The 18146-nt window shown below is 42.7% G+C and overlaps 1 protein-coding gene across 4 annotated transcripts in view; it reads right to left on the reverse strand.

Annotated features, from left to right (window-relative positions):
• The window catches only part of Ddx19b (DEAD-box helicase 19B), a 30632-nt gene extending 12612 nt beyond the window's left edge, over positions 1-18020 (reverse strand). Inside the window, exons 1-7 of one of the 4 annotated variants that reach the window (XM_087595173.1) lie at positions 12930-13128; positions 10774-10894; positions 9455-9503; positions 8161-8214; positions 6752-6887; positions 6443-6535; positions 2281-2383 (exon numbers count right to left, since the gene is read on the reverse strand). In XM_087595173.1, coding sequence (XP_087451299.1) covers positions 2281-2383; positions 6443-6504 — 165 coding nt within the window. In that variant the 5' untranslated portion in view covers positions 6505-6535; positions 6752-6887; positions 8161-8214; ... (1 more) ...; positions 10774-10894; positions 12930-13128. 4 annotated transcript variants of the gene reach the window in all.
• Positions 18021-18146: the final 126 nt, after the last annotated feature.

Below are 18146 nucleotides of genomic sequence, written 5' to 3' on the forward strand. Positions count from 1 at the left end.
TTTTTCAAGACAGAGTGTCTCAATGAGGCCTGGACGTTATGAAACTTGCTCTTTAGACCAGGCTGGCCTCAAAATCAGAGAACTCCCTGCCTCTGCCTCCCAAATGCTGAAGTTAAAGGCATTACCACCTAGCTGAAGATTAGCTTCTTTTTCACTTAGAAATTTCTCAGAACTTACTCTTCTTTTTCGGGGAAAGGTCTTGATATATATATATACAGATACACACACATATACATATACATAGACCAATCTGACCTCCAGATGACTATGAAGCCCAGGTTAGCCTTAAATTCAAGCTCAACTTGCCTCAGCTTTTCAAATTCAAAGATTAGAGATATGTACTACCATCCCTGGCAGTTGTCATAATGTTCAAACCTATGAGAATAATAAAGTAGTTTTTCATACAAGTAAAAGCACCAAGCTTTTTGGCAGTACTCTAGGACCCGCATACCATGGGAAGTTCAGTAGACTTTGTGTTCCCTTGAAACATTAGCCACTCTACTGCTGTTCAACTTGAGTTCTGGGTTATATAAGAAGAATCAAGTCAGCACAGGGCAGGCCCAGAAGGACTGCTGTACGCTCATAGCCAGCCTGAATTACACAGTAAGTTTCAGTACAGCTTCAACTACAGAGTGAGACCTTAAGAGGAAGAGGAGGAGGAAGATCCTGTATAAAATAACATCTTTAGTTTATTTAAGATGAACATACAGAAAAACAAACAAACAAAAACAAAAACAAAACAAAACAAAAAAGGTGAACATACAGGGTTGGGGATTTAGCTCAGTGGTAGAGCGCTTGCCTAGCAAACGCAAGGCCCTGGGTTCAGTCCCAGCTCCGAAAAAAAAGAAAAAAAAAAAAAAAAAAAAAAGATGAACATACAGGGGCTGGAGAGATGGCTCAGTGGTTAAGAGCACTGATTGCTCTTCCAGAGGTCCTGAGTTCAATTCCCAGCAACCGTATGGTGGCTCACAACCATCTGTAATGGGATCTGATGCCCTCTTCTGGTGGTGTATTTATATACATAAATAAATCTTAAAAAATATTAAAAAGAAAGATGAGCATTCAAAGAAAATACAAAATTAAATACTATTTAAAATTTGCAGAAAAATGGATGGAGTGGGGACTCTAGCATATAATGTACGTGTGTGTGTGTGTGTGTGTGTGTGTGTGTGTGTGTGTGGTGGATAAGGGAATAAAGATAAAGCTGACAGCTGCTGTAGTATGTCTGTGGTACACGCCCTTTAATCCCACCACTCAGAGGCAGAGGCAGGTGGATCTCTGTGAGTTCAAGACCAACTTGGCCTACATAAGTTTTACATCATAGGGACCCTGTCTCAAAAACAAAACAGACAGACAGACAATATGATAATGAAAGTAGTAAGGAGCTGAGTTCTATCCCCAGCACCCACACTGTGGCTCACAACCATCTCAAACTCCAGCTCTAAGGGATATGATGCTGCCTTCTGGCCTCTGCAGGCACCAAGCACACACCTGTATCTGCATATAAAATATACAGACAACATAAAATTAAAATAAAGATAAAGAAAGAAGGGGTTGGGGATTTAGCTCAGTGGTAGAGTGCTTGCCTAGGAAGCGCAAGGCCCTGGGTTCGGTCCCCAGCTCCGAAAAAAAGAACCAAAAAAAAAAAAAAAAAAAAAAAAGAAAGAAAGAAAGAAAGAAAGAAATCCAGTGTAAAGGTCCATCCTTCAGATTGATTTTTCTAATTATATAAAAACTGACTGAAAATTCATTGACACTAGTTTGGCTAATCTCACTGTATGTTTTGTATCTGAAAATGCTTTCAATGAAGTTTTATTATATATATTTTTACTTTTTGAGATTATCCTTGCATCATTTTCCCTATTTCCTGCAAAATTTCCCTCGTACCCCACCCCTGTTGATAAATGTGGGTGTTCATGTATGTGTGTGTGTGTGTGTGTGTGTGTGGGTGGGTGTGTGGTGTATCTGTGCGTATGTATGTTTGTGCATGTGCACATGTTCCTAAACCTGTTCAGTTCAGTTACTTATATGTATACATTTCAGGACTCAAAAAGAAAAGAAAAAAAACCAGGGTCTCACTCTGTAGCCCAAGCTAGCCTGGAACTTACTACATAGCATATGCTACCCTCAAACTTTCCTGCCTCTAGCGGTCCTTTATTGGGATTACAAGTGTGAATACCTTGACCACCCACAGCCTGCCTGTAGTCCAGGAACAGTGCTCTCTATCTACCCCCTTTAGGTTACATGCTAATAGAAAACCCAAATGGCCAAAGCCCTTACCTGGGGATGGTTGTTTGCAGGCTCTACTTGGCTGAGCATGGCCAACACGAAGGCAGCTGTTTTCCCAGTACCAGACTGAGACTGGGCAATTAAGTTCTGTGGGCTGCATGGAAAACAAAATGTTTAGGAGCTTCACCATCGTTGTAGTTTGAATGAAAATGGCTCCCATAGTCCCACAGGGCATGGCACTATTAGGAGGTGTGGCCTTGGTGGAGGAAGTGTAAGCCTGTCTCTGGGGGTGGGCTTTGAGGTCTCAGAAGCTCAAGCCAGGCCCAGTGTCTGTCTGTCTGTCTGTCTCTTCTCTTCTTGTTGCCCATGGACCTGGATGTAGAATTCTGTCAGCTACTTCTCCATGTCTGCCTGCATGCTACCATGCTTCGTGTCGTGATGATAATGGACTAAACCTCTAAACTGCAAGCCAGCCCCAAGTAAATGCTGTCCTTCCTAAGAGTTGTCATGGTCATCGTGTCATCACAGTAACAGAAGTCCTAACTAGACAACTATCAAGTTTTCACCGGGCTAGAAAGATGGTTCAGTGGTTAAGAACACCTGTTTTTCTTGCCAATGTTCTGAACTTGATTCTTAACATCCACATGGTGGTTCACAATTGTCTGCAGCTCCAGTTCCAGGGGATCAGATACTTTCCTCTGACATCCTTGAACATCAGGTATGCAGAAGATATATGTACTCATGCAGGCAAAACGCTTTCACAAAAATTTTAAAAAGTTTTTTAAAAATAAAAGCAAAGGGTTGGGGATTTAGCTCAGCGGTAGAGCGCTTGCCTAGCGAGCGCAAGGCCCTGGGTTTGGTCCCCAGCTCCGAAAAAAATAAAATAAATAAATAAATAAATAAAAAGCAAAAAAAAAAATAAAAGCAAATAAAGCTTCAAATGGGTTTTTAAATTTCATTTACAAAAGACGACCTTGGATTCTGTAGCAGAATTACACTTGATAGCTTCACATGTGCAGAATAACACAGATTCGTGGTAGAAGTTTTAAGCATTCTTTATCTTTACCTAGAGTTGAAGCAGCAGTGATTTCAATAAAGTGTGACTTACTTTGGGTCACTCCTATGCTCAAAAACCTAACTGATCCTTACTTCGCCCAGATTCTTTTTTTTTTTTTTTTTTGGTTCTTTTTTTCGGAGCTGGGGACCGAACCCAGGGCCTTGCGCTTCCTAGGTAAGCGCTCTACCACTGAGCTAAATCCCCAACCCCTCGCCCAGATTCTTATGTATGTGCACATACATGTGTATACACGTGTGCATAGGAAGTGCAGAAGTTGACATCAGGCATTTTCCCAGTGTGCGTTCTACTGTTGTGGTAAAGACCATAGCAAAAAGCGACTTGGGAAATGAAGGGTTGACTTGGCTTACACTTCCCAAGTCACATCATAGAAAGAAGTCAAGCAGGAGCCTGGAGGCAGGACTGAGTGCTGCTTATTGCCCTGCTCACCATGGCTTACTCGGCTCCTTCTTGATTTATTTTTCCCTTTGAGACAGGGTTTCACTGTGTAGCTCTGGCTGTAGACAAACCTAGCCTCAAACTCAGAGATCCACCTATCTCTGCCTCCTGAGTGCTGACAGTAAAGGAGTGTGCCACCAGCTCCTGGCTCAGTTTGCTTCTTTATATAATATAGAATCGCTTGCCCAGGGGTGGTACCATTAGGTTGGGCTCTCTCACATCAATCATTAATCGAAACAAGTTCCCTCAGACTTGCCCACAGGCCTGGCTGATGGAGTCATTTTCTCAGTTAAGGTTCCCTCTTCCCAGCTGACCTAAGCTTATGTGAAGTTCACAAAACACTAAGTACCATAGATTATCTTCCTCAGTAGCTTTCCATTTTTATTTTTTGAGACAGTGTCTTTCACTAACCCTGGAGCTCTCTAATTTGGCTAAACTGGTCAGTAACTCCCATGGGTCCCTCTGCCTTGGCCCTTAAGCATGAGGACAGGATACAAGCATGGTAACTGCTACACCTAGCTTTTGATGTGTATGCTTGGGATCCAAACTCAGGTCCTCACACATGCACAGCAAACTTTACCAAATGAGCCATCTCTCTCCAGCCCTCTCCAGATCTTTTAATGTCCTTAAAGGTTCTACCTGCTCTGGCTCCTTGGTATCTCTCAACTCAAATCTCTTTCTCTCTCTCCCAATCTCCCTCATCTCAAACCACAATCGTCACAATGTTGCTCTGCCGTCTTAAGGCTTCTGCATTATCCCTACTTGCCTGAAACAATTGTACCCAAATGTTAGGTAACCATCTCCTCTCCTTCCTATAAAGCCTCAGATGTCATCAACCTGAAACTCAAACAAGCACTTGGCTTACAAAGTGTAACCTAGCGTAAAACGCCTTAAAACACAAAACTAAGGGTTCAAGTGGCAAGTTCTGTAAAAAAAAAAAAAAGCAAGTACCAAGTTCAAGTCCTTGAAGGTAGCAAGATGAAGCCCTAACATAGCCAAAGCAGCAGTCAAAGATATGGATAAGGAACACAAGGCTTTCAGAAATAAACAAAAGGTAGGGTGTGTGTGTGTGTGTGTGTGTGTGTAAGTAAATATATCAAACTACCTCAAATGCATGTATGAAAATATCATAACAAAATCCATTATTTTGTCAATTAGTGCAGGAGTAGACAAAAAACCTGAGAAAATACAAGTCAAGGCTAGGGCAGTCTCTGTTCGTCACAAGCAGAAATAAGGAGTTTAGGGAGCTGGGGATGTGTCTTAGCTGGCAGCCCATGTACCTCGCCTTGGGTTTGACACCAACGACTGCATAAACTTGCCTATAATCCTAACACTTGGGACTCGAAGGCAGGAGGATCAGAAGTTCAAAATCATCTTCTCTGGAGATGGCTTAACATTTACAAATGCTTGCTGCTTTTCCAGAGAATACCAATTTGGTTCTCAGAGCCTAGACAGTAGGCTACCAACCACTTGTAATTCCCCCTCTCCTAACACATACAGCATATACTCAAACATTAAAAAAGAAAAAAGTCAGGCTGGAGGGATGGCTCGGCGGTTAAGAGCACTGACTGCTCTTCTAGAGGCTCTGATTTCAATTCCCAGCAACCACATGGTGGCTGAGATCCAATGTCAGAAGACAGTGATGGTGTACTCACATACATAAATCTTTAAAAAAAAAAAAAGGAAAAGAAAAAGGAAAAGTCATCTTTAACAACATAAGAGAATGTATGACCAGTCTGAGCTATACTGAGATTGTCTCAAAACAACACTATTAGTATCTCCAAAGTCAGCCTTACACTCTCCCAAAAGCAAGCAAAAACCATCAAGAAGATCCATAGTCAGCAGATATGTGAGAAGAATAAGATGCTAGTGGTAAAATCTAGGTAGTAGGTATATGGGCATTTCCCTATAAAATCCTTTCAAATTCACTGAACATCTTTTTTTTTTTAAATACTTATTTATTATGTATACATCATATAGCTTTCTGCCTGCATGTATGCCTACGGGCCAGAAGAGGGCATCAGATCCCATGACAGATGGTTGTTAGTCACCATGTGGTTGCTGGGAATTGAACTCAGGACCTCTGGAAGAGCAGTCAGTGCTCTTAACCACTGAGCCATCTCTCTAGCCCTTCACTGAACATCTTAAGCTTTTCCTAACAATATGTTCAGGTTAAAAATAACAACTGGGGGGGCTGGGGATTTAGCTCAGCGGTTAGAGCGCTTACCTAGGAAGCGCAAGGCCCTGGGTTCGGTCCCCAGCTCCGAAAAAAAGAACCAAAAAAAAAAAAAAAAAAACAACTGGGGACTGGCAAAATGGCTCAGTGGGTAAAGGTGCTTGCTGCCAAGCCTGATGACTTGAGTTTGATTCTCTGGGAACCTTATGTAGGGGTCAAGAACTGCCTCCCTCCATATGTCCTCTTATCTCCATACACATACCATGGTGCATTCATGTGCACACACACACAAAATAAGTGCAATGAAATTCTTTTTTAAATCCACACAAATAGTTGGTATGCACTTTTTTTAAAGGTTGGTGAAGCTGACCTTGACTTCATTTTATAGCTTGATGAGAACTTCAACTTTTCATCCTCCCGCCTCAGCTTCCTAATTTTCTGAGTTTATAGGCATGAATAGGTTTAAATGTTTAAAAAGTATTCTAAACAATAAATGACAGAGGTAGGTATTTTGGGTCACATACGGCTCAGCAAGCATCAAAGGCAGTGCATTCTCCTGGATCTTGGAAGGGCGGTTGAAACCCATGGCATAGACTCCCTGGAGAAGCTGTGGTTTCCTAGAAAAGACAATGGAGAAGAAAGTCAGTGAGACTGAGGAACACAGCATTTCACTGATACACCCAGGATGCAGCTGAGAACCCCATGAGAGCCTTTCCGTAGCACTCAGAGCAGCTACATGCATATTATTAACCTCATTTGGTAAACACAATGCTGTATGAAAGATGTGTAGCTAGGCCATGATCCCGTCTGAATGCAAATAAGCAAGCACTCACAGGCGAAGCTCCTCGAAGGACTTCACTGAGTAGAGCGGGGAGCTCGGGTCCCTCTGCAGGACTTCCACTTGGTTGGTGTTATCCACAAGATTGCTTCTGATCAGCTTGTTGAGTAAAGACTGAGCAGCTCTGTCCTCTGTCAGGAAGAGAGAGCACTAGAGTTTTTAAAAGCTCTGAATTGGTCACTCATGGTGGCCCACACCTTTAATCCTAGCACTTGGGGAGGCAGAGGCAGGTGGATCTCTGTGAGTTTGAGGCCAGCTACACAGAGAGTTCCAGGACAGAGAAATCCTGTCTCAAAAAAAGTTCATGAATTTAAGTCATAGTCAAAGATATTTTAAGTAATAACATATATATGTACTAGAGTTCTTTTTTTTTTTTTAAAGATTTATTTATTTATTATATATAAGTACACTGTAGCTGTCTTCAGATACACCAGAAGAGGGCATCGTATCTCTTTACAGATGGTTGTGAGCCACCATGTGGTTGCTGGGAATTGAACTCATGACCTCTGGAAGAGCAGTCGGGTGCTCTTAACCGCTGAGCCATCTCTCCAGCCCTGTACTAGAGTTCTTAATATAAATACATCAAGTTTGATATTTAAAGTATAATAAAACTGAAAATTTCCCTGAAATATAACAACCAACAATTCTTCTACATAATGACTACACTGAACTTCTACCCTAGCACTGTGACACCCATTCAATGTCATTGAAGTAAAGCTCCATGCTGGTGAGCAGACAAGAAGGGTCTCTAGCAACCTGGCTCAATTAGTGAGCTCCCACCTCAAAAAATAATGTGGAAAGGCCAGGCATGGTGGCTTTGGCCTTTAATCTCAGCACTAAGAAGACAAGAGGCAGAGGCAGGCAGATCTGTGAGTTCTAGCCAGTACATAGTAAGTTTCAAGCTAGACAGGGCTATAGCGAGACCCTGTCTCAAAAGCAAAATGGGGTAGAAAGTGACTGAAGAAGATACCTGTAGTTAATCTCTGGTCTACACCCACATCCACACACCTACACCCAAACTCATATAACCGCACCCACACATTCACACATCTACACACCCACACACCCAAACCCAGACCTATACTCATCCACACCCTACACCAAACACCCCCACTCTTACCCACCCTCCCACTCCACCTCCCCACATACCCACACCCTCAAACACCCATCCCCACCCCTTTCACACACCCCCACCCCCAATGTGGCACATGCTATCAGTCCCAGCACTCGGGGTAGAAGAAAAAAAATGACCATGAGTTCAAGGCTAACTCAACTGCATAGAGTTCTAGGCCAGCAAGGGATTCAGCCTTGTCTGAAAATAACCTTAATAAATAAGTATGAATAAGACTTCTACCACCTTTTTCCTAGAGCATGGAACCCCATTTATAACTTGAATGCTGTTACCTTTCTCATCTTCCTCTGTCTTCTCTGTGTTAGCACTGGTCTTAACAACAGCACCTTGGTTAGAAACAAAGTAGAGATGTTGTTCAAAACTTTATTCCATTTCTAGCAACCAAGACAATTCTAATTCTAGGGGGAGAAATTATCAAATTTTTCAACAAAACAAATGAGAAAACCAAGCCACTACTAAAACCATTTTATTCTTTCTACATAAAGCTTAGCAACACTGCCTTCTGTGATTATTTCCAGATCCCCTTACCCTATTTTATAAACAACTGCATACTTCTGTCACAGCAGTGACATTTCTGAAATAATACAGAATGATAACTACAATAGCATTAATTAGGAAGCATCTTTGTGCTCAATAAAACATCTGCAGTTGTGTCAATGTGAGCACAATGCCATAAAAATTCCGTGTAGTAAATTATTGACTAATAGAAATATATACTCAGGGCTGGAGAGATGGCTCAGTGGTTAAGAGCACTAACTGCTCTTCCAGAGGTCCTGAGTTCAAATCCCAGCAACCACATGGTGGCTCACAACCATCTGTAATAGGATCTAATGCCCTCTTCTGGTGTGTCTGAAGACAGCTACAGTGTACTTATATATAATAAATAAATCTTTAAAGTATATATATACATATGTATACACATACTCAATCAACATTGTAATTCAGCAAAATATATACAAGATTGTATTTCCAGAATGAGGTAATTAATTAGCATTGCTCTGATATTGATTGATTTATGGTTGTTCTGTGGAACCTATTGCCTTGTGTGCTGATGGTAAGCACTTTACCATTAAGATAGAGTCCTAGTCCTCCACCTTACACTTTTTTTTTCTTTTTTTCGGAGCTGGGGACCGAACCCAGGGCCTTGCGCTTGCTAGGCAAGCGCTCTACCACTGAGCTAAATCCCCAACCCCCACCTTACACTTTTTAACAGATGTAAATTCAGGAGGATATTTGGAATATGTAAACTTACAAGTTGCTCAAATTTTATGCATCTCACCCCAAACTGAAGATAAAGAATGGTTTGAAAAAAATCATCTCTGTCAATATAGTCCTATGGTTAAGTAATAAATTTAAATAATTTACATGCTAGTTAGGTACTCTCAATTCTATTAAACATTCTTTGACTATACAGCCTAGTTTACTGATACCCAAGTCAAACAAATACCAATATTCACTAGTATTTTGTCTAGTATAAATGCACTAATTATTCAGGTAGTTGCTTTATCAAAATAGAAATAGCAAATCAAAAATGCATTTGTTTATGAACTAGCTTTAGCTACTCACCATTGGCATCTGGTTTGATTTTCTCCTCTTTAAGATGCAAGTTGCTCAACTAAATGTGGGGGGAACAGAAAGTGTCAGGAAATCACATATAAGTCTCGAATCAACAGAGCCTCCCTAACGAGAGTAGAAGAGCAGCTCTCAAGGGTGCTCCCCAGCTACACTCAGTAAGATGATTCATTAGATTGTTCTGCTGGGTTCCTTTTGCTTCCAAATGGGTGAAAGAGAATAACAAAATCTCCCATAAATACAGTAGTAGAAAAAAAAAGAATTACGCAGTAGCCCCAAACTCAGATGCCCTAATTACAATCTCTCGGCAGAATTATACTTTGTAAGTTTCCTTCATGCTTTGATTTACAAAGACTCTCTCAGGGAGATGTCGTCAGAGCTGCCATTTTCTCATGTCCTGAAAGGAAAGAAATGTGACGATTGGAAAGGTGCAGTGTCTTTTCGACAGCCAACAGCAGACAAGAAGGATCATGGGCAGAGAGTCAGCGAAATGACTACTTATGTCTGGCTAAGTCTAACCAGACCACAACTGCACGCAGCGTCAAGCTCAAGCTGCCTTGTGCTACGGTCTGACAGTTTAACTGGGCACATCTTGGAGCACTGCAACACCAGGCATAACCAAACTGCCCAGCCAGGCTGAGGTGGGACAGGAAAAGAAGAAACAGATCAGAGAACTGTTCCAAGGCAAGAATTATCTGGACTTTGTCTAACAGTATAAATTTAGAAATATACTGGCATGACCTATGTCTGCCCATGGGAATGTGAAGATCTTAATGGCAAGGACTATTTCTGTTCGCATCTAGCGCAATCAGACTAATCACGGAATATTGAGTGAAGACTCAGCTATCATCTAGTAAAGGGTAAAAAGAATAACAAATCACTACAAAGAAATGGTTATTTCTCAAACCACAGACAGGCTCTCTATGTCTTTTCTCTAAGTCCAAAAACAAAGAAAGGGGGAATGAGATTGGGAAGGCAGGAGAGAAAAAGTTGATTGGGTGGTTAGCTGCAGATGGAGGAACACCATTTGTCTTCATGGAAACTAAAATAAAACCTATGGTCTGTCTGCTTTAGTGTTACCGAGCAGCAGAGAGGAATGTAAGGGAGAGAGGAGACAAAGGGAATTAGCAGAGGGGTTAGCATATTGTAAACATGTAAAAATCTTTCATTCATTCTGGGGATCAAGGACTCGTTAAGTGACAGTAAGTGCAAAGCCTCCAGTACACTGTGTGATAAAGAAGGTACTACATACATTGCTAAAGCACTCCCCAGTTCCCTACCAGGAACATGGTCTAATTCTAGTACTCACAGACCTTTAAAGAGAGCTACTGAGCCAGGTGTGTTAACGCACACCTTCAGTCCCAGTGCAGGGAGGCAGGCAACTGTTGAATCACAGGTATGGGCCATGTAGCTGGGGCTACACGAGACCTGTATCTAGAGAAAGGAAGGAAAGGAGAAAGAAGAGACTATATTTAACACAAGAGAAGCAGGAATCCCTCTGAATGAGAATGAAAGCAGGGCTGGAGAGATGGCTCAGTGGTTAAGAACACTGACTGCTCTTCCAGAGGTCCTGAGTTCAATTCCCAGCAACCACGTGGTGGCTCACAACCATCTGTAATGAGATCTGGTGCCCTCTTCTGGTGTGTCTGAAGACAGTTACAGTGTACTCATACACATAAAAAATCAATAAAAAAAATAAAAAAGAGAATGAAAGCAAATCTGCTGTTTCCTCTTCTCTCACAAAATGTGCTCGAAACACGGAGTGTCTGAATGAGACTAAAAGTTATGACAGAAACAGTTGTTACAATGCTTTGTGAATTTAGACATTTTTTTTTTCTTTTCTTTTTTTCGGAGCTGGGGACCGAACCCAGGGCCTTAAGTGCTCTACCACTGAGCTAAATCCCCAACTCCTTTATTTAGACATCTTGATACACAGACTGCCAGTCAAGAGCTAAGGAGTGAATTACTAATAAATACAGAAACCACAAAGCAATTAAGAATTCCACGCAAAATGAGTTTTATATAGTAAGGGGATTGACTGCCCAGAAGACTCAGTGGGTGATGACATTTGCCATCACACCTGAAGACCTACAAGGAACAAGGACTCCTCCTGCTGTCTTCTGACCCTCATGCCTGTGCCACGGCAACATCTCTCCCCCACCCCACAAAAGCCAGATAAATATAATTAAAAATATTTAAAATGCTGGGCGTGGTGACATACACTTTTAGTCCCAGTACTTGAGAGGCAGTGGCAGGTGTCTCTCTGAGTTCGAGGCCAGCCTAGTCTACAGAGCAGATTCCAGGACAGCCAGGGCTACACAGAGAAACTCTGCCTCAAAAACAAAACAAAAAACCCAACAACAACATCAACAACAAAAAACAACAAATTTTTTTTCTCAAGCAGGCCACAGTACTCAGGAGGTAAGTGGTAGAAGATCAGGAGTTCCAGTCCACCCTGAGATATATATAGCAAGGTCCTGATTAAAAATAAAAATAAAAAAGGCTGGGTGTAGTAGAGCACAACTTTGATCCCAACATTCAGGTGGCAGAGACAGGACAATCCCTTTGAGTTTGAGGGCAGCCTGGTCGGTCTATAAAAGAAGTCCCAGAACAGCTGGGGCTGTTATACAAAGAAATCCTATCTTGAGAACCAAAAAATATAAATAAAAATGACCCCTCAATGCACAAGCCCAAAATACTATTTCTCTTTAAACTATACGTACTATAATAAAAGCTTCGAGCCCAAGTGAATTTTACTACTTTGTTGTATTGGGGTGTGTGTGTGTATTTCACAGATCACTATGCAGCCCAGGGTAGCCTTGTACTTGAGGGCAGTCTTCCTGTCTAAGCCTCCAAGTGATAGGATGAGAGGTGCCACACCACAGTGCCAGGTTCAAACCTTTACTCTTTCAAAGTTAAGAAAAAATGAACAAGGTCCTAATTCGTGTTAAATTCATAGACATATATATTAAGTTAGGTTCAAAATTATGCTAGAACTCAGGATGTTTATAAGTTAAATCTAGCAATATTTAACTCATATCTTGCTACTATGTATCAGGTTCAGAAAATGAGTTAAGCCATCCAAAAGAAGACTTACTGACAGACCAGTCAGTCACTCACTGCCAATAACCAGTTGGAGGAGTCACACAATTATGAGTAAGACATCCTCCCTGAGCCCAAGAAACTCCGCTCTGAAGATACATACAACCATCCGAGTTTGTGAGTGCAATCGCTATCAGCCCTGATTCCAGGAAGACAGGCGGGTGGCTGAGCACTATGGGGAACCGAACATACAACTTGAGTTTACACAAGGTGGAAGGGATTGGGTAATCAAAGCCAGCTCTGGGCCCAGGCCCCATGCCGCCAGGGTCCTCTGTCCAGTACCAAACAACCTAAGAAGTGTCCTTCCAAGGGACCGATACCCTGACAGCTTTGGCACCTGGTCCTCCAGCGGTTGGTGACAACTCACCGACTCAGCGGCGGCTTCCTGCTCGTCCACTGCTAGGGCCCAAGAATCCGTGGCCATGGTCCCCGGTGCCCGGGCAGCGCTGGCAGGTTTGCCCGCTTGGGCGGTGCAACCGCGGACTCAGGTGGGTGTCAGAGAGGTCCAGCACCGCCCCGGGGGAAATCATTCACCGCCGCTCAGAAGACCGGAAACGGCGCGCCACGGTGTCGTCAGAGTCGCGTCAGCTCTGCGCCCCTAAGGTCTGGGGATCCAGCGCCACTACCGTCTTCTTCGGGTGCCCACCCCTCACCCCTCGCTGCAGATCTCCCTACAACCCAACTGAGGTAGCCAGCATTAACTGCTCTTGGACTGAAGACGGAAAATCACATTCCCGACTAGCATGGTGGCATAACTATTACAGTCAGAATACATAAGCAAGTGTTTTAACTTTCCAGGATCTTTAAAATGCCTCAGTGTAAAAGTGCCTTACCAGACTTTTAGCTAAGGTCAAAATAGTAGCTGTTCTTTTTAATTTAATAAGACATCTAAGCATTGGCAACCAGTCACGTGAAACAAAGGGTTAAGTGCTTAACGATATGCCCCAAATTGAGCTTTGAAATACCAAAGGAAGGTGCCAAGGAAAACATTTGGTAGAGATCAGAGACCAGAAAGAGTAAGCAGTTTATTCAATCAAACCAATTCTGTTCCCGAATGAATTGACAAGCGCAGTTTAATAGCAAAATACATGACTTTGGAGTTATCTACACTTTCTCCAGATGGCCAGCTCTCCTCTCCTCTCCTATGTAGAGGTTGTGTAGTTGGGGTTGCACTTTATAAAAAGAGAAGGAGAGAAGGCATATGTTTGGTGGAGGTGCAGTCAGGTATGGGGAAAGGGGTTGCCTCCGAGGGCCCATGCTAAGGCCTAAGGGACCAGCCACACAACAGTATAGTATAGAATAGAGTTTACTCGGGGGTACATTTTATTCAGTTACTTTTGGGTAGTTTATAGATTTAGTCATCTAATTTTATGTGTATGAGTGTTTTGCTTGCATGTGTATGTGCACCACATGTGTGCCTGATACCTAGTCAGAGAGGGTGTTGGATACATTGGAAGTGGAGTTACAGATCTACCATGTGGTCCTCTGCAAGAGCAACAAGTGCTCTTAACCTCTGAGCCATCTCTCCAGCCTTAATTTCGGTTAATTTTAAAAAGGAGGTACTAGTTCTAGTTTTAGAACAGTAAAATAAAGGAGAATGGAAATGCCTGTTTCCCCTAACTGGGATTAAATAGGCCTTAATTCTGTGTATTCCATAGAAAGAAACAGCATTTTCCTGGAACTTAGGAAAACATTTTACTGTAAGCAATAAGTTAACCTCAAGAAATGCTGAGTAGGTAAGAATGGGGTGGCAGCAGGGGGACAACCAAGCACAACCAGGGGGCCAAAAGCAGCTAGATTTTGTTATTTTGTATTTTTCAAGACTAGAGAAAGTTATTTAAAAAATTCCAAACAAATTTTATCGAAGCGAATTACTAAGTTATGCAAGATGTAATACAGTATGTGAACAGGTTCCACTTGTTTGCCAAAGACAAGCCGAACGCACATAGGTGTGTATACAGTCCTAAAGTCATCAGAAACACAACTAACAGGGACTGTTTATGAGGGGTTTCTCTAACTCACGTGACCTGCCTGCCTCAGTCGCCAAAGTGCTAGGACTGCAAGCATGAACCATTGCCATCTGCAATTTCATTTTATCCTCTCAAATTAATTTCTATGTGCTCATTTTCTGTCCCCTCCCTCCCTCTTTTGCGACAGAATCTTAAAAAAACAAAACAAAACAAAACATTGTGGTGAAGGCTGTGATCCCAGTGATAGGCTGAATAAGGAGTTGGAGATCAACGGGACCTTTCCTTCACCCCACTATTTTTTGTTTTTGAGACAAGATTTCTCTGTGTAGCCTTGGCTGCCCTAGAACTCACTCCATAGGCCAGGTTGGCCTCAAATTCACAGAGATCTACCTACCTCTCCCTCCTCAGTGCCGGGATTAAAGGTGGGCACCTTCACTACCAGGTTAATAAAAAAAAAAAAAAACTAAATAAAACACAGCTCAGTGTTGATGTAAGTCATTATAAATAAGCCCAGCACGCAGGGAGCACAGGCAGGTGAATCTCTATGAGTTTGAGGCCAGCCTGGTCGACATAGTTCCATATCACCCAGGACTACAAAAGACAAAATAACAAAACAAAAACAAAAACAAAAAAACAACCCCCCCCAAAACCGGCCAAATTTTACTTCAGATAAACAACAAAGGAAATAACATAGTAACAATTAACAAATACCTCAGTTTCTGGGGGATGGAAGGATTAAAGAGTTGGAAAACTCTTGACCAGATTGCTATGACCCTTTATGAAATTGCCCAAAAGTAATTTAAAAGTCAACCAGCTTGCCTCCCACCCCCACCCCCGCCACACACACACACACACACACACACACACACACACACACACACACAACCTAGCTTTCTATTACGAGACTCAAGAAATAAAACGTGGAATTAAAAGTAGATATGCCCAGCAGCACATTCTAGACCCTGAATGTCTAGTCACTCCAACATAAATGCGAAATTTCAACTGAAGCACTCTCCAAGTTAAGCCAAGTGGTTCCCCCGTAATACTTGCATTGGGAAGGTGGAAGCCGTAAGATCCAGTTCAAGATTATCGTTGGCTATATATTGAGTTTAAGGCTAGCCTAGGGCAAGTAAGATCGTTCAGAGTACCAACAAAGAATACCAAAAGCAGCCTCTGTACCCATCACAGGACATTGTATCCTGAATTAAATTAAGTGTGTTATCTTTTCTATTAAAATGAATATCTAAGCTCGGCATTGTGGCGCTCGTGCCTTTAGTTAATCTCAGCACTTGGGAGAGAAGCGGGTGGATCTCTGAGTTCGAGGCCAGCCTGGCCTACAGAGCAAGCGCTGTTATAGACAACAAACAAAAACAAAAAGTCTAGACTCTCAGAGTCATCCCAACATAGTTGAGCAATGTTAGACTTCTGAGGAGAAAGAACGTGGTGTCTGTCCAAAGTGGGGTGTGAAGAAGGACCAACTAGGCACTTTAGTTCAGTCTCCTGTACTTATTATTTCCATGTAGCCGATGCCAGTCTGTTTCCTAACTCTTGGCAGGCCGCCCCTGGGTTCTGCGACATCTCAAAGGCCTGAGGCCTGGTGCTTTGCTGAGGGTCAAGTCTCCTCAGCTTTTAATCATTCCCCTACCTTCTTTCTAACAGCGAGAAAAGCGCCTAAAGATGTGGAAGGAAGGCTACCCACACAGATACTCACACCAGTCAGGGGCAGGGAAAGTGAATTCCGCGCTTGGGCACGGGCTCGGGCTCGGCCTCGACTAGGCCAGCAGCTCCGGCCATCGCCGCTCAACATGGCGGTTAGGCTTCCCCAACGGCCACTCACAGTCCAAGCCAAGCCTAAGCTCCATTGGCTAGGGCTTTGAAGTTGGCTCCTCCCACCCAATCATAAGAGGGGCAGGGAGCAGCTCTTGCTTGCGCATGCGCACTGAGAATATCCCCCCCCCTTCCAGAGCCCCAAAGCAGCCTCCGCCAGAAGGTTGCTTGAAATTTCAAGTTTGTCATTTGTTGCTAAACTAACCAATGAGTAGAAATTCCTTTACAGCAGTAGCGTCTTTAAGAAACGCTGAACCCGTCCAGATGTAGTGTGGCACCTGTCTTTAACCCAGCCCTTGGGATGCAGAAGCAGGAAGAGCTCTGTGAGTTCAAGGCCATCCTGGTTTATTTCTTGAGTTCCAGGATAGCCAGGGGCTATGTAAAAACGGGAAAAATATATTAAAGATAAAAAGACATGGTCTTGCTTTATAGCGGTGACCAAAAACTCCCGAAAAGAGACTGTGTCTGCAGATACTGATTGAATGATTAGATCTGAAGTCAGTACTGTGGAGACAGGAATGTCACAGGTCCAGAGGCTAATTTATCTTGGACTAGTTCTAGCCTTCTGAAAACAGCCATCCTTTGTCTATCTCTGTGTTGGAACTAAAATCTTGTACTCGTAGATAGAAACCATTTGGAATCTTATTAACTTACCAGACCACTAGCTTCCACCAACCAAAAAGCTAAGAATGCTATCAGAAAACATCTTGGGCCTATAGAAAAGCTTTCCTTCCATCTTGCGATAGTCACCTCTCTGATATAACCACCACTATATTTTTAAATTGTCTTGCTTTAGGACTCTCTTTGTTCTGTAAAACTGCCCAACATCACAAAATAGTTTCCGTGTAATTTGGAGTTTCCTCATCTGTGAAAAAAGGGGATACTAGCAGATCTGACAATAGTTTAAAAATTAACGGTGTGTGAAATTTTTAGTGTGATGCCTTGCCCATAGAGTTTTGGTTTCGTGTGTAGTATTTTGAGAGTGGGGCTAATGTCCAAGGTTGGCCTTAAACTCCCAATCCTCTTGTCTCTCAAGTGCTGGCTGGGATTATGGATGTGTGTCACTGTTAAAGGTTTTTCCTATGAATGCTGACTATTTTTCTAAAGCAAACGGAGGGACAGATGTCCTTTAACTTGGGTTACGTACGCGTCATTTCATCCTCTTCGAATTCAAGAAATTGGGACGTAAAGGACAAATATAAAGCTATGCCTGGTGGCACAGGACTATACTCCCACCTACTCTGGAGGCTAAGAGTGAAAAATTCAAGGCCAACCCGGACAATTTATCCAGACTCTGTCTCAAAGAGAGAACTGGAGGTACTGGCCAGTGCTAAAGCGCTTCGGCGTGGTTGAAGCACTTATTTCAGTCCAGAGTACCCTTAAACAAGACATATGTGGGCATATGTGGTGACAATAAGAACATTTGATTGGTCACACCTGTAACACTGGCAAAGTCCGAATTCGAGGCCACCTTGCTCTCTGTTTCAAAAGGCCGAGAAATGAACTTTTGAGGTACGTGTATCACTTTGCAGTTAAACAGGAGTTCTGTGATCGCCATCAAATTCATGTTTTTATCCCTCTTGTTAACTGTCAACTATTAGGTTCTACCGGTAGAATCCAAAATGTCGGCCTCCTGAAGCCAATAGCCAGCCGTGTCACGTGACAGCCCATGTCCTTGCTTTCTTGAGCATTGCATCAGCCGAGCCCAGGAGCCTTCCCAGAAACCGGCTTGTTAGCTCATTCGCGCTCCGAATGATTGGCGTGAGAATGGACCAATAATATTAGTG

The sequence above is a fragment of the Rattus norvegicus genome, chromosome 19 (genome assembly GCF_021556685.1).
Source record: "Rattus norvegicus strain SHRSP/BbbUtx chromosome 19, alternate assembly SHRSP_T2T, whole genome shotgun sequence".
NCBI classification, from domain to species: domain Eukaryota; kingdom Metazoa; phylum Chordata; class Mammalia; order Rodentia; family Muridae; genus Rattus; species Rattus norvegicus.